Here is a 17,348-nt window from a genome sequence, read left to right as displayed (position 1 = left end):
CTTCAGGTGGGGTTTAATCCCTGCTAGTGTGCAGAGGTGCCTCCACTTGTTGACCAATGGTCATTCAAAGGGGACCTAGGCTGCGGGCTGAGGCAAGGCCTGTTTGGGCCTGAGTCTCTAGTTTTACCGTCCTTGTGGGGAAACCTCACCCGGCAGGGAAGACTCACCCGGTGGGGAGGTCTCGCTGGTCAGTACCCTCCTAGAGGTTCCCCTCAATTACAGCTACCGCCTGGGCTGGGCTGCCTTCCTCTGCAAAGTTCTCAGGGGCCCGGCCCTACCTCCTGGGCCTGGGAGCCTCACCCTTTACAGATGAATCTCCTTAGGCTGCCCCTCCTCAGAGAATCTGCCCGCAGGCCTGGAACCTTCGCTCCGCCCTAAGCCTGTCTCTGTGGGGCTCTTCCACCCAGAAGCCTCCTAGATCCTGGGACCCTGCTCTGCCCCTAATTGCCTGGCTATGCGGCCCCTCCTCTGAGCAGCCACCTGGGGCCCCGTACAATCTCTCTGAGTCCCAGAGACCCGCCACACGCCTCTTCCTCCAGACAGCCGCCCAGTATTCCGGTGCGTTCACTAGGAGTCCAAGAAACTCACTGCGTGCCTCCACCTCCCACCAACCACCCGTAGCCCTGGGCAATCAATCACTCCAAGTCGAAGTGACCCTCCCCGTTCCTCCTCCTTCTCCAGATAACCCCCCGAGTGTTCAGGAGTGGTCGCTCTGAGTGGCTCTGAATCCACGTGACCCGCTGCACGGGTCCTATGGGCAACCACCCGGAGCTCTTGGTGCGGCCACTCAAGACCAAGCGACCCACCACGCTTCCTCTCCAGGCAGCCCCCCTGTGTTCAGGCGCTGTCACTTTAATTCCAAACAACTCACCACTCGCCTTCTCCTCTGAGCAGCCGCCTGGAGCGCTAATGCAGTCACTGCGAGTCCAAAGGACCGGCCGCGCTTCTCCTCCTCCTCCGGGCAGGCCCCGGGGTTCAGAAGTGGTCTGAGTCCAAACAGCTCGCCACGCAGCCCCTCCTCTGGCAACCGCCTGAAGCTCTGGTGTAGTCACCCCGAATCCAAGCGGCCGCGTTCCTCTTCCTCCTCCTCGTCCTCAGGGCAGGCCCCGGGGTTCAGAAGCGTCGTTCTGAGTCCAAACAGCTCGCCGCAGAGCTTCTCTTCTGGCAACCGCCTGTAGCTCTGGTGCAGTCACTCCGAATCCAAGTGGCCATGCTCCTCCTCCTCTTCCTCAGGGCAGGCCCAGGTGTCCTGAGTCCACACAACTCTCCTCGCCACTCCTCCCCTGGGCAGCCGCCGGAGCCCCAGTGGTTCTAGAGCTAATATCTTAGTAAAAGTTCCTGCTACCTAGAAATCTAATTTAATTCTATTTATACAGAAAATAGTTTTTGTTTGACTTTTATTTTAATGAGTTGGTAAACAGAACTTAGTACAATACTCAACTATTTTAATAAGAAATTCTGTGAATAATTCTTAATTCTTCCACAAGAGGGCCTTCTTAGAAAAATTTTTCATTTAATGTTAACCATATTTCTATATAACTTCTATAACAACTGAATTTTCTCAAAAAAAAAAAACCTTTCAAATAAAGATAATACTTATTCCTTTCTCCCAAGATATGTACCTACAAAGTAATATTTTCTGAGCTGTTAGTAGGGGATAATTTGTAAATTTTGCCTTTTCTTAAATAGATGGAATATTTTCTATTCTCTTAACTATTTAAGGCTAAATTCTAAACAGACATGGGAATAAAGCCACTCCTCTCGATTTTATGGCATTTTATACAAATGTATATTCCCTTTTTCCTATTTGTAAGCTTCGTTGTTTAGGGCCGGGGTTGTAGCTTAGGGGTGGAGCACTTGCCTAGCATGTGCAGGGCACTGGGTTCGATTCTCAGCACCATATATAAATAAATGAATAAAATAAAGGTCTATCAATATCTAAAAAATTAAAAAAAAAAAGATATGTTGTTTAAAATGAAGAGGTACTAGGTGAATAGATGTGTCAAAAACATGTATGTATAGAAATAACATTTGTCCAATGAAGATTTTACTATAAAATGTCCCCAAACAGAAGGGAACTATTAAATGAGCTGTACTTTTAAATTCTGAGCTTCACATAATCAACTCAGTGATACTTCTTAACCATAAAGTCCAAAACTTCATTTTAGCAAAGTTAGAGGAACAGGAAGCAGGATTAGAAGTCATTAGGAATATTTAGTTTCTTTCTAGTTGCCCCCTGTTTTACCCTTGCCAGAGTGTAATGGCACCTAAAGAGAAGAGTAGGGTGACTGGGAGTCTTTAACATTTTCTTCTATTTCTCTCAGGCCATAAAGACTGAGGAATTCATTCAAGGAAACCGTAATACTAAGTGATTAGTATAAAGGCTTGCTCATATGTTCACTACAGAGTATGTCCTTTTACTTTTCATAACTGTTGTCTTAGTTTAGTTTATTCAAATTCATGAGTGCAAAAATCACCTAAAAACCTTGTTAATAATACAGATATCAAAGCCTAATCCTCAAAGATACTAAGCAAATAGAACTGGGGCGGGACTAGGGCATCAGCCCTTCAGGCGATTTTTGTGCAGTTTGAGTTTAGTGCAAAGAGCAAAATGGAAATGTTTACTTTCTTAAAAATCTGCCAACTGATCTTGTGCCATAACCTTGGAGGTGTTTCTGAATATCTCTCAGCCACATCTAAAAACAGATAACATATTTCTCAGGATTGTAATGGGAATCAGATTAATTAGCTTATGACATAGTGGTTATAATAATGCTCGGCCTATAGTAGGCATTCAGTAGATGACCTCATCACACACTTTCCCAGGCTGACCCTTGCCCACCTTACCAACTCTGATCTCTTACAAATTCCTCAACCAAGTTAGATTGTTTCCCAAATAAGCATGTCTTTGAGATTTTCATGCCTTTACATTCATTATCATCTATCCTTGGAATGCCTTCTGCTATTGCTTCTTTAGTAATTTCTTCTCCTTGGAAACTTTTTAGTTGTCATAGAAGCTATGATCTTCCTACCTTTCTTCCCCCACTTATATACTCTCACGCAAAGAATCATTATGCTCTAATGAAAAGAGAATATGTCCTATAAGCAATTATGGATGTGATTCATGACAATTCTAAGTAAGTATGCAAATTGGGCATAATATTGCTGTACAGTGTTGTGAGATATAAAAGGTGTATGTGAAGCACCTAGCCAAGGTTCTAACACATAAGCATTCAGTAAATAGTGCCTGTTTCTGATGTGATAATGATTCTATGTATCTTTCTCCACATTCACCTTTCTGTGCATAATGCAAAATATAATACTGACATTTAATAGGTTCTCAGTAACTATTTGGTGAAGGAATGAATAGGTCCATGAATAACCTAAAAGACAGTTAAATTTCAGACTTCTTACAGATTATTGTGGGTTATTAATGTGCTGATACATTTTAAAATTTAAGTTAAAAATTTGACTTTCACAACAAAAAGTCTTGATTTGTGATTCAAATGATCTTGTTATCATAATCAAAATCCAATAATTTATTTGATATGTGGTAGTTTAATAAAACAACTGATTCAGTAGTAATGTTCAGATTTTCAGAATGTTTCTTTTTCTCCTAATAGCAACATTTCATTGAGTTGGATGAAAATAGACAAAGATTATTACAGAAATGCAAGGAACTTATGAAGAGAGCTAGGCAAGTATGTAATCTTGGTGCAGAGCAGACTGTTCCTCAAGAATATCAGACAGTAAGTATAAAAAGTATATAATGCTACAGTTGCCATAACACGTTAATTTAAGCTTAAAGTATCTTATGCATTATAACAGGCCATGAAAAATTTGATGTGTCATAAAAAGTGGGATTTTTCCCATTTTAAAAGTGAATACATATATAGAGTAATTTCATTCAACAGATTTTCTTTATTCAAATTTGGCCACCAGTCTTATTGCTTAGTACTAAAATTCTTAAAACATAGGAATTACCTTACAGAAGTATTGGTACTATAACAATCATTCTTGAAATGAAAGTGGGCTTTTTTCTCCTCAAACCACCTTTAGGGGATGCATTTGAAAGATGTAGAGTATAATTCAGCATGAAAACATTGTGTCAGTAATTGGTATATAAGAAACAGTAAGTGAGGTGATAGAGAAACAAAGGCAAAATGAAAATGTTTTCCTAGAAATTGGAATGCTTAATTAGGGTTCATAGGGAGCTGAATCTTAAGGGCTAAAAGAGAAAAAGAGCCTCTCCTTGTCTTCATTTTATTGGCTGACATCACTCAGTAAAATGAGGAGGTGCTGTCCTTCAGTCCACATTTCATTATCATATACCTGTCCCATGACCCTAGTCTTTATCTGACAGGTGGGAATAACACCTTTGCTACATGCCTGTTCAAAATAATGTCAAAATAAAGAAAATGAGTTTTTAAATATTTGGTATTTGTATGTCTTCTATTTTGAATTTGAAATTTATTTATTTTAATAGATAATAAAATGCATACTAAAGGTATAAACAGCAGGGAAAAAGACTAATGAGTTTTAATTGTCAAATCATCAGCAGTTTTATATCTGATGTAGAAACCTCAGAGAATGAATTTGAGTGGATCACATGTTAGGAATAGATAGAAATTTATAAAATTAACTGAGCTTATTGTTTTTAAAGATAATACTAGAACTTTTCCTAAATATATTGTGTTTTCATAAAATAAATATATAACTGTATTAATTTTATTTCAAAAATAGCATACTTTCCTTAATAAGTCATACTTCTTTTGAAAGAAGATAATTAGTATATTAAAAATGCATTGATTACTTACTACATAATAGGCATTGAACAAGATAGACATACTTCTGTACTGCAACATTCTATTCTGGAGGATGGGGCAAACAAACATGAAAGGCAAATAGATAATGTCAGATAGAGATGCTAAAAAGAAAAAACAAGGTAAAAGGATAGAGAAAGGTAAAGGGTTGGGAAACTGGTTAGAGGTGGCTCCTTTGAGAAGATAGTTCTGGGTTTGTTTTGTTTGGTTTTGGGGGGATTTTTTTTTTGTTTGTTTTTATTTGTGTGTGTGTGTGTGCACGTGCGCGCGCCAGGAATTGAACCCAGGGACACTTAACCATTAAGCCACATCTCCAGCCCTTTTTTATATTTTACTTAGAGACAAGGTCTCGCCAAGTTGCTTAGGGCCTCACTAAAATGCTGAGACTAGCTATGAACTCGTGATCCTCCTATCTCAGCCTCCTGAGCCACTGGGATTACAGGTGTGTACCACCACACCTGGGGCAAAGATACTATTTTTGATAAGTCCTGAATGAAGAGAGGAAATCACTCAAGTGAAGATGTGAAGGAAAAGTATTCCAGGCAGAGAAAATAGTTCATGCAAAGCTCCGGAGGTGGAAGTTATTTAGCATGTGTCAGGACAGAAGAAATGTCAATGGGGCTAAAAATTATAATCTAAGCAGAGAGGAAGACAGACACCAGATTATGTAGGGTCATTCCTGTATAATAGAGATAGAAGAATGACAGCAAGAGACCTTTTAGAGGATGAGACAAATTATAGTAGCATGGATTAGGGTGGTAGCATGAGAAAGAGAGGGGTTGATAAATTTGGAGTCTTTTAATGACACAGCTAATAGGATTTACTGGTGGATTTGAAAGTAAAAGGTAAGAGAAAACCCCTCAGTTTTTCACCTGAGCCAAATAGTGATGCTATTACTGAAATGGAAAAGATTGAAGGAAATTTGTGTTTGCTTAAAGTAGTGGAAAAGGTAGATGAAGTGAAGATTGTTTCACCATCTTAAGTTTAAGATACTTGTTAGAATCAGGTGAAGATAGCAAGTAAGTGTTAGGTGCATAAGCTCAAAGCTCCATGGCGAAGTCAAAGATTCAGTAAATGTACATAGCAAATATGTAAATGTCTATAAAATAGAACTGCTTTCTAAAGGATTAAAAAAAAAAGATTAAGACATCAGATTAATATAATGCATCAGTCTTTTTTAGGGTTTCAAGATTCATATTGTACCTTTTAGTATATGTGCTAGGCAAAACAATGTACTGCTTGTCTCCCCTCATGCTTAGGTATCTGTTCTAATTTGTCTGTGTGGCATGGATTCAGAAGAGGGTCCTGTGGTGAAATTCTACTGTCAAAGTAACTGGATTCTTAGGATGCTTTTGTAGTTCTTCATAAGTACAGTATAAAGTTCTAACTTCTTGCTCTCTTTCAATGCCCCACATATTCTGGACCCATTCTACCAATTCAGCAAGTACCCACCATTCCAAATGGACACAACTCCTCACCCCCCATGGTATGCAGTGCTCATTCTTTTTTCCAAGCCTCTGTCTTCCCTCTGCCTTGTTCTTCCTTAGCTGTTTGCTTTAAGGTCCAAAGATGAATTCTAGGCCTTTGAATTCTTTTAACTCTTCTGTAGCATGAACTTTTTCAAATTCCATAGTCTGTGATATGTACTGCTTGTTTTAATACTCAACATCAATACATTGCCTTAAGGTGTTATCCACTGAATACATTTTGTTTTCTTTTAAAGTGTAAACTTTTTGAAGGCAAAAGACCCTGTTTGTATTTCCTTTGCAACCTTGTATGCTAGCATGTTATCGATTAGATAGTAGATATTTAGTAGATTACCTTTCTTTTAACTATTTGAATGGAACTGTTTTCACTGTGCTATCGCTAATGATAAACAAGTTTTTTTTTTTTTCCTCTTTAGGCTTTCCAAGATCTTCCAAACACATTGGATGAAATTGATGCTTTATTAACTGAAGAAAGATCAAGAGCTTCCTGCTTCACAGGACTGAATCCTACAGTATGCCTCTTTCTCTATTCCCATTCTACAGCCACCACAATTGCCCCTCCACACACACACATACACACACCACACAGTTCCCTTCGATACTTGCCTCCCACTCTGTACTAGAGCTCTTGGTAATAATAAGCTAGACAGCAGGAACAATGTGCTTTAAATGCCAGATTCTGAATCTATTAGAATTTTAAATAGACTCTTCCTGAGGAACACAGTGTTCTGTGCCATTTCTTTATAAAAAGAATAGTTGGGTTAACTTGAAATACTGTAATGTCTATTTTTTTCAAGGATTTAAAAAATGGCATTTTCAGTATGTAATAAGAACATATATTAATTGCATACAAACAGTGCAACACAATTGACTTTTTCAATTAATGTTTTCATTGATGCAGAATTCTACATAATGTTATCCTTTAGTAGATTTATCTTAAAGGAACATTTTTTTTCCTGCCAGGTGGTTGAGGAATACACAAAAAGAGAAGAAGAAATAGAGCAGTTAACTGAGGAACTAAAGGGAAAGAAAGTTGAACTTGATAAATATAGGGAAAACATTTCACAGGTAATTTTTACATCTTTATCCTTTTTTAAAAAAATCATATGCTTATCATTAATGGTATGGGCATGTAGAATAATGCAAAATGGAATGATAGCTCCTAAAAGAAAGAGTGTCTTCACATGACTAGATTGATATTGATATAAAATTTGTTTTACATAAGGGTGTGTATCAGAATGTAATACTTCTTTTAAATTATGTATTTGATTGCCTTCTTTGTAGGTAAAAGAAAGATGGCTTAATCCTTTAAAAGAGCTGGTAGAAAAAATAAATGAAAAATTCAGCAATTTTTTTAGTTCCATGCAGTGTGCTGGTGAAGTTGATCTCCATACAGAAAATGAGGTAAAATGGCTTTTGGTATATATTTCTTGGCAAGTAATTTTAATTAAGTGCTAAAAGTACATGTAAAATTATTTACTTTGGAATTACGTCTAAAATTTTGGCTTACTAGATAATTATCCAAAGAGAGGAAAAGACTACTTGTGGGATTCCATTAAGGTTACATTTCCCCCCTGCAGAGGTGGGTGGGTGTTTGAGATTAGTGACTATATTCCTTACTAGCTTTGTGTGTGTGCAATCTGAGTAATGATTATTCAGCTGTGTTGAATAAGTGCATCACTTTATAAAAGTACCACTTCCTAAGTTAGAAGGGTCATAAACAAATTAGTAAACCTTGCCAAAATATACTGTATGTCAGAAGTTTCTTTTTGATCAGATATTCACAAGAACAAAAGTATTGGGAAGTATGCTACTAATTTCTTGAGCCACACACAGTCACTGTTCATGTTAGTATATAAAGAGGGCCTGAAGATGTAGCCAAGTAGTAGAGCATGTACTCAGCATATGGGTTGCTATAGGTTCAGTCTCCAGCACTAGAAAAGAGATAGTCAGGTTTGTTGCTACATGCCTGTAATCCCGGGAACTTGGGAGGCTGAGGCAGGAGGATTGCAAGTTCCAGGCCAGTCTCAGCAACTTAGGACGTAAGCATCTTAGTGAACTCTGGCTCAAAATAAAAAATAAAAAGGGCTGAGGGTGTAGCTTAATGGTAAAGCATCCCTGGATTCAATCCCCAGTAACCCCTACCCACCCCCAAAATAAATAAATAAATAAATAAATAAATAAATAAAATGTATAAGTAGATGACCAGGATTTGCTTCAAAATAATTGGGAAAGGAGGGTGGGTGAGGTTGTGAAACCTAAAAGAAAAGTCATTTATTGATCATAGTTGAAGCTAGTTAACAGCACTTAGAACTAGGTTTAGTGTTCTAATTTCTGTTATGTAAAAGCCAGGAGCAGTGGTGCACATCTGTAATTCTAGCTACTCAGGAAGCTGAGGCAGGAGAATCCCAAGGTTAGGCCAGCCTGGACTATTGAAACCTGCACTACTGTTAATTCAGAAACCGACATGGGTTGGGGGCAGGGGGCATTAAGAAAAACACACAAACGTTTAGAGAGAAAGGTGGGATCAGGTGGTACTGCTCTCTGGTGGAGGAATAGTGACCCAGAGCTGGCCTCACACGTTTATTATATAGGCTTTATCATCAAAAGGTTATTTGTGAGAATGTTTCTGGAAAGGAGGTAGACTTGATGATCACAGCATGGGCGAGACATTATAGTTCTTGCTATGTTCAAAATCTTCTACCCCTAGGAGTCAGTGTCTGTGATTCAAGGTTAAAACTGAAATCTCTGGATGTTTGCCCAGAGACACCAAGGACTGGCATGCCATAGCAACTGGGGAGTGTTAACCCTGTACTTTTGCACAGGGGAATCCCAGTGCAAATGTGCCACAACCACAAGGTAATGAGGTACTTTGATTCACATCACCGTGTCCTGCACTGGACAACTTAGTGAGACCCTGTCTCAAAATAGAAAATAAAAAAAGGACTGGGGATGTAGTTCAGTGGTAAAGCTCCCCTGGCTTAACCCCCCAGTACCAAAATAATAGTTATTATGAATAATTCTGTGTTGAAAATTTCTCCGTAATAAAATTTTCTTGAGAAGATATTTTATTTGGATCTTTACAATTTTCCATTTTAGCATCAATTCAGGTTTGCATTATGTCAGATATATAATTATGTCAGATATATAATTATAAACAAGATAGCACTGTTTTTTTCCTCTGAGATATTTTGGCCCTTTACTCCTTCATCTGTGTAGTTTGAAGCATATGTTTGAAACTTCATTTTATTTTTAAGTTCTGGTTCTAAGACATTAGGTCCTACTACAATATTTGTTGTCTATACAGTCCTTGGGTTTGTTATAATTTAGGGGAATCAATTATAATAACAACAGTAATTTTTAATATGTTTTCTTTGTGCCTGGTACTTTTATTTTCTTATTTAATTCTTACAACCATCCTGGAAGGCAGATACTTCATCCACCATATGTAAAACAAATAAACTGAAAACAAGTTTATTAAATATCACATAACTTTCAAGTGAAAAGAAGTCAAACTATAGATTTTGACCAGATAAGGCATAAATACAGTCAAGGAAGCACAGTGACATATTTGGCACTTGACCCATCATAGAGATACCATTCTTTTAAGTGCATGATACAGTAACTTCATCACATGCTATTTCTTCTGCATTTTTAATTGGTGCATTATAGTTGAACATAGTGATGGGATTGTTGTTACATATTCATACATGCACACAATACAACAATATAATTTGGTATCACTCCCCAGCACTTTCCCATGCCCTCCCTACCTTCCAAACCTTAGAGCCACCACTCTGTTTTCTGTTTTTTAAATAACAACTGCAGTCCTACAGATGATTCTTCTCAGCCTATTCAGTGCAGTTCTCCTGCCTAGCACTGGGTTCCTGTATAATGGACATTCTTACTCAGCCTCTTCCTTTGTCCCCCTTCTAATTATGGTTCTTTAGTTACCTTCTTTATTCAGAGCCTTCAGTGAGATGGAAGAAGCTAGAATGAGGCAGAAAGAGCACATGATGGGTGGCAGAGCCAGAATCAAAACTAGTGTAGTCACTTAGTGACATAGTTAATAAAATTATTGTGGAAGAAATGCAGTGTATAAGTTAAAAAGTTGACATTGGTAATCAGAAGTATTACAAGTTTATTTCATCATTATCATTTATTTTGGTGTGTTGGGTGGGAGCAGGGGTGGCAAACAGATTAAAACTGTTATTTCTAAAATTTGATAGCATACCAGAATCCTTAAGGTTTATGATTAAAGGGGTTTACCATCACGACCCGCATGACGTTTACTCAGTTTCCCCGAATTAGGGCAGTGAGTCAGATTAGAAATGTTAAAAGTATGAGAAATTTAAGAATAAAGACAAGACCCGGAAATAAGCAAAGGCGGGAGCACGGTGGGATGATCCAGCTCTGATGGAAACTGGATCTAACAACAAAATGGAGCCCTCGGGTTTTATTTAAGTGGGTAGGAATACCAGTGGGATTTAGAGTGAAGAACTTCCTGAGGAAGTTGATGGCAAAGGCAACTTGGTTGGGGCTTAACAGGTTATGCCCACCTCCTCTACCTCCAGGCTGCTGCAGATGAACCTAGGGCTATCTGAGCCAGTGGGCAGGGTGTCAGCATAATCTGAGCAGTCTTGAGTTCTTGAATTTCACCAAGAGATCTCAGAAAAGCAAACCTCCTTACCGTGCGATGGCTCAGACAACCCCATAATTCATTCATGGCCACTGACGGTTTACATAGTTTACATTTTTTGTGAAAGTTCTTACTGTTAATCTTAGAACTCTGTTCTCTAATGCCATCACCACTAAGCTCAAAACATGTTGTGATTACATGTTGAGGTGATATTTTGGATATATATCATTAAAATTAACTTTACCTCTTTTTTTTTTTTTTTTTTTTTTTTTTTGGTGCTGGGAGTTGAACCCAGGGCCTTGTGCATGCTAGGCAAGCACTCTACCAACTGAGCCATATCCCCAGCCCCAATCTTACCTCTTTGTTTTTAATTTTTAAAATGTAACCATTAGGAAATTTTTAATTGCCTGTTTCTTGCATGGTGTCTCTTGGTCAGCAATATCTTAGACCTCCGCTGTTTGTTAAATAGTTAACTGTGTGTGTGTGTGTATGTGTGTGTGTGTGTGTGTGTGTGTGTGTGTGTGTGAGTGAGAGCACGCGTGTGTGAGAGAGAGAGATACTGGGATTGAACCCACACATGCTAGGCAAGTGCTCTATCACTGAGCTACCTCCTTAGTCTCAGTGGTTAACTTTTAACTAGGGAGTTATATTTTAAGGTAAAACTAAATCCAAGTGACCTAAAAGTGACAGATAACGCTGATAAGAGCAATAAATAAGCCTTAGAGCAGACTCAGTTTGAGCTAAATGTATAGAACGTTGAATGTACCTTGTTATATACCAGGATTGTATGTATGTATGCAGCATAATATAAAAATTCCTACCTAATTTTCTTCTTAGTTATCTGAAGGAGTGGGGAGAACTTTTGGCCTGCTACAGTGGCATACACAGCTGTTTTCTATCAGAAAATGGCATCGCATTCTATTGTGTTTTAATTATTTTCACCTATAGTTAAAAAACCCAGCACTCTTGAAACTAAAATACTGCTTTTCCATGACAGGTCTTCTCACTTAGTAATTTCTAAAAATTCTTGGAAAGCCTGCTAAAATTAAAACCAATGATACAGGACAGGAAAAAGTTGCTTTTAATTTGAATAATATCTTGTCTAATAGATCCTTCTTAGATGGTAACTGCTGAATATTTTATTGTTTTATTTTAAACTAATAAGTTATTTACTCTTACAACTGATTTATTCAATATATTTTCAAGCAATAGAATTAAATTACCAGGGAACACTGTCACCTTGCAACTTTTTAAATGTTTTATAGGAAGACTATGATAAATATGGAATTCGAATTAGAGTCAAATTTCGCAGTAGTACTCAACTGCATGAATTGACTCCTCATCATCAAAGTGGAGGCGAAAGAAGTGTTTCTACCATGTTATACTTGATGGCACTTCAGGAGCTTAACAGATGTCCATTCAGAGTAGTTGATGAAATCAATCAGGTATAGTGACTATTATTATTTTTTAATCTAATTATATCCTGTTATAAATACAAATGTGACCATTGTTATTATCATGGTTTAGGGAATGGACCCGATCAATGAACGGAGAGTGTTTGAAATGGTTGTAAACACTGCCTGTAAAGAAAACACATCTCAGTACTTTTTTATTACACCAAAGGTAGGTAATAAACAACCTCAGAGTGCTTGTGCATGCAGAAGTTCTCTGTGACTTAATTGTGTAGTAGATTTTGGCATAATATATAAATATGAGCAGGAACACTCCCCCCAAAAAAAGAAGCTAAAAAAATTATAATATTTACATTCATATAAGGATCAATTTCCAAGAACAATAACCAGAAACCTCATTATTCAAAGAAGAAACATAAAAGGCAAGTTTTATGTTCTATAACTGAGATTTCCTCCCTACTGTTGGCACTCATTCCTTTTCTAGAAAAGCTCTTTTGTCATTAAAAGATGACTGAGGAATGCAAACCCTAGAATCCTGGTCCTCTTTAATCCAGAAATGCCTGTCCTGTCACATACTTCCCCCACTTTTTATTCACCACTGCTGCTACCCTGACTCGAGGAAATTGGAAGTATCCCAACATCTTATACTCACATAACAGTGTAGTTATCTTATGACATTTTCTGTAATCTAGACTATTTCAATGAGAAATTTTCTTTTGTTACATCTAGTGCCATAGGAGAATTATAAAAAGGATACACTCAAAGATGTGTTTATGAAGATAATCAGATCCTTTTTTAACTTAAGTAGACATGAAAAATTACATTGAAGAGCCCATCCTAAATTCAGATTTTTATTGGGTTTTATCATCATTTTTTCTGCAGATACTCTGTGGAATAGGCAGACCTGTTAATACTCTTAATTCTTAATAAACACCTTGGCCTACAAATGAAATTTCCCTGCGCACACTATTCAGGCTACCAGTATATCACAGTGCTTGACCACAGTAGTTGCATGAGAAGTGTTTGTGGATAAGAGTGAAGTATCCATCCTAGGAAAATTACAAAGGATAGTCTTTTGCCAGGATCCACCTAGGGATTATATCACCCAGTTGTCCTCTGAACTTAGAGGATTCCCAGGTGTTGGTTATTCCTTAAGCCAGACTCCAGGTACACTAACTCAGGCAGCAGTCACAGTCTGGCAAGGCTTATATTGAGGTATTTGAGGGCTTCATAAATGTTTTGTTAATATTAGAATAAAATGATATATTTGTGTACATGTAAGGTTGGTAAACTATGCTTCTTGGTGTATAGCACTGTGTGACAGTTTGTCTATTTTAATACAGCTCCTGCAAAATCTTCCTTACTCTGAAAAGATGACAGTGTTGTTTGTCTACAATGGTCCTCATATGCTGGAACCAAACAGATGGAATTTAAAGGCTTTCCAAAGGCGGCGGCGCCGAATTACATTCACTCAACCTTCTCAATAGACGCAAAGGGAGGGAACTTGGAATTTTTTCTGTTAGATTGTTTATAAATATGGCTCAACTGAATAAAAGTTAGTAGATTTATTAAAACAAAAAGATTGATTATTTTTGGAAACCAGCTTTTAAATATATAAATAGGTTAGTGAAATGTAGACCACAATGATTTCTTTCTCTGGAACATCATCTGGGAGTAAAAGTTAAGTCTTCAGTCTTGATCTTAAGTCCTTAATACTCTGTGAGTAACTGGGTTCCCATGCTTAAACATATTTACTATTGTATATCTATGGTACAGTGGAATGGAGGTTATCAATCACAAGGAGTTTTCTTGACATGATAGCCCTGAGCTTTAATTGCAAAATAACTAATTACCTATAAAGTCATCTTAAGATGACTCTAGAATTTAAATTCTAGTTTTTCCCAGTGTTATATTTAATTTTTTAAAATTGAAATGAAAGTGTCTAATGTATAGTAATAATTTATGACAAATCTATTCAGTTCTTTCTATTAAAAAAGATTACCTTGTCTTCACTAGGAAATGGACTTTTTTGGGCCTTTGAAGTAAGTTTTATGAAACTTGATGCTGTACTTGTTATGGTATTTCAAAGGGAAAGGCAGTTGGCCTCAAAAATGCTAGCAGGACTTCTTTGAAATGCCACAAGGTGGCCACTAGATGATGCAAAATGCAGCCAAAAAGATTGACAGAGAATAAAATCAGGTGACAAGGATTTTTAAAGAATAACCTTGTAAAGTCTGTGGGGGGTTTTGTTTTGTTTTGTTTTTTAATTTAAAGTCAATTGTATTTTACATCTTAAATTTCTAAAAAACATTTTTATAATTATTTTTAGCAAGATTTTCGTAAAATTTCATATACTGGTTTTTACAATTTGTATTTGAAATTTCTCAGTGCTGTGTAAAGAGTGAGGGGAAAGCATTAATTTGTTTAAAACCATAATGTTTTTAGAATTTAAGCTTAGAGGTCCTTTTTTATGGTGTTAATCTACCCATATCTTAGAAAATCTAGTTTAAACTGTTTTATTCCAGCTTGAAAGAATTAAATGAGAAAAATCATTTGTTTATCTCTGAGAGTTATGCTAATTAACAGTGTCAAACAAATCCTATTCTTTTAAAAGATAAATCTTGTAAGAAAATGAACTGGTCCAAGAACATGTCTTTAAATAGTGAATTGGATCTGTACTGGTAATGACAATTTTTTTTGTTTTGTTTCTTTTTTTTTTAACTTGCTAGGCTGAATAAATTGAAGAATTGCATTCAGTTCAGGTTTTATATATTCTTAAGTAGCCACTGACATTTATATTCTTATTAGGTCAAAAAATAATGAGCTATGAGTTTATACCCTTTTCCTTAGACATTTTCTCTTTTAAAAGGTATTTTTTCTTTATGTTTTAAAAGAGTGATCTCCTCCTAAATAAACTAAGCCTAATGCATAAAGTATGAAAATATTTCAAAATAACAATTTTACTAGTAAGAGCAGGTCATATGAACATTGAAAACTGGATAACATTTAGTAAATGGATATTACCAACTGTTTTCTCTTTTACTTTGTTTCCAACTATAATTAATAATATATTTATTATTATATAATAATTATCATATTCTTATAATATGATAATTATTATAATACAATAATTTATTAATATATTCTTGGTGTAGTTTATTGACAGTTATTACCAGTCATCTTGTTTCTGCAAAATGAACCTCGTTGTGAAAAAGAAGCTTGAAGACTAAGCATATTTGAAAATAAAATTTCAATTTACATATTAACAATACTTCATACCTTGTTTATAAGCATTTATATTTCTCTACTGGACAAAGTCAATATTTGGTTTTACACTGAATTTTGAGCTCTGAAGGATAAATTATGTATCATTTTAACACATTAAAGAATAAGTCTAGAGCGATATAGTTTCACCCACTTAAAACTTCATGTTTTCTACAAATGTTGGTTTTTAATTAACATGCAAATTGTAAGAACTTAAAGTGAAAGCCTGATTTGGTGAATAAAGTGATATTGAAAACCTTAAGGTGACAAGCATTTTTGATTACTGAATCTTCATTGACTCTGGAGAGTCAAGGAGAGTCTCTGTTAAGATTTTCCATATTGAAAGTAAGAAGAAAGATTTCTTGCTACTTTCTGGTTGTCTTTTGGATGTATGCCTATCTTCTTTGCAATGTAAGCCTTTAATATGTAAAAAATGTAATTTTGTCTTACTGTTGTGTGTGTATACATGTCTGTAATTGATAAAAACTCTGTTGGAAATGCTCCTTCATTGGTAATAAATACTTATTTTCATATTCTTTGGGTGTGTTGTTTAAAAACGAGAACTTGTTTTTACTTTGAACCTTCTGAGTAGTCATTTGGTTTTTGCATTTACTGAAAAACAAATCTCTTAAGTGCCCACCACTTACAAAACAGGGTTCAGCAATCTATTAGTGTTCAAAAGGATAAAAATGTAGTCCCTTGTCTGCCTTCAATAACATTGCATTCTAATAGAATTAATAAACATGCCTGAGAGTTTCAGTCATCTAAAGAAGCAAGCTACAAGGCAGGTATAAAAATATTTTTATGTTGAAATACTAAATTTGCTAAAAACATGCCTAATAGCCAGTTTTGTCATCTTACATTAAACTACTATCTATGTAATGTTTTTAAACATTTTGGGTGAGGTGGACTTTATCACTTGCTTACAGACAAGTTACTAAACTGTTTCCGTGCTGGTGAAATAAGAATGACAGCTAATTCACAGAGCTATTGAAAAGATCAAATGAAATCTGGGGCCTATAAGAGAACGAGTTCATGGTAATACTTTTATACATGTTAGCTTTTCTCCTGTTTTTGAAAATAATATACTGATTATTTTATACCTCAAGGTCTGAATTCAAAGTAAAATTTATCGAGGTGCTTCTTGATAAATTCTGTCAATTTTGTTCAAAGGATACAGAACCTACAGGTTTTGAGGAAATCTTGGGTATTACAGATTAAGTATTTTCACATATTTTGTTACCTTCATGAAATTTGAATGTTACATGAGCTACCCTAATCCATGTCCTTATTTTAGAGTCATACCATATATTTTGGAAAATTTATAATTTGATTGGAAAGTTGGACTGTGTTGACAATTTGAGCTTATTTGTGTTCCTAATAGGAAAATTGGGTATGTGGTATTTTCTGTTTGTCTGTATTGGGGATTTAACCCAGGAGCACTATGCCACTGAGCTACATCCCCAACCTTTCTATTTTTTGTTTTGAAATGGCCTTGCTAAGTTTCCCGAGCTAGTCTTTAACTTGTTATTCTCCTGCCTCAAGCTCCTCAGTAACTCTAATTACAGACATGTACCTCCATGCCCAGCAAGGATTTTATTTTTTAATTTTGAAATACAGCTATAGTCATATGCCATGTAGCAACGTTTTAGTCGACAGTGGACCCCATATATAATGTCCCATAAGACTATATTGCCCAGAGACATTGTAGCCATCTTAGTTT

The 17,348-nt window shown here is 36.3% G+C and overlaps 1 protein-coding gene across 3 annotated transcripts in view; it reads left to right on the top strand.

The window, feature by feature from the left end:
* The window catches only part of SMC5 (structural maintenance of chromosomes 5), a 95,625-nt gene extending 80,359 nt beyond the window's left edge, over positions 1-15,266 (top strand). For 2 of the 3 annotated variants that reach the window (XM_079112031.1, XM_079112033.1), the window contains 8 exons: positions 3,624-3,749; positions 6,265-6,309; positions 6,727-6,822; positions 7,274-7,378; positions 7,595-7,714; positions 12,215-12,394; positions 12,477-12,572; positions 13,705-15,266. In XM_079112031.1, the coding sequence (XP_078968157.1) occupies positions 3,624-3,749; positions 6,265-6,309; positions 6,727-6,822; positions 7,274-7,378; positions 7,595-7,714; positions 12,215-12,394; positions 12,477-12,572; positions 13,705-13,848 (912 nt within the window). In that variant the 3' untranslated portion in view covers positions 13,849-15,266. The remainder of the gene's footprint in view (positions 1-3,623; positions 3,750-6,264; positions 6,310-6,726; positions 6,823-7,273; positions 7,379-7,594; positions 7,715-12,214; positions 12,395-12,476; positions 12,573-13,704) is intronic. The other variant, XM_079112032.1, reaches the window with a different exon arrangement.
* The last annotated feature ends 2,082 nt before the right edge of the window (positions 15,267-17,348 follow it).

The sequence above is a fragment of the Sciurus vulgaris genome, assembly GCF_902686455.1.
Source record: "Sciurus vulgaris genome assembly, chromosome: 15".
NCBI lineage: Eukaryota > Metazoa > Chordata > Mammalia > Rodentia > Sciuridae > Sciurus > Sciurus vulgaris.
This window is presented reverse-complemented; position numbering and strand designations above follow the sequence as displayed.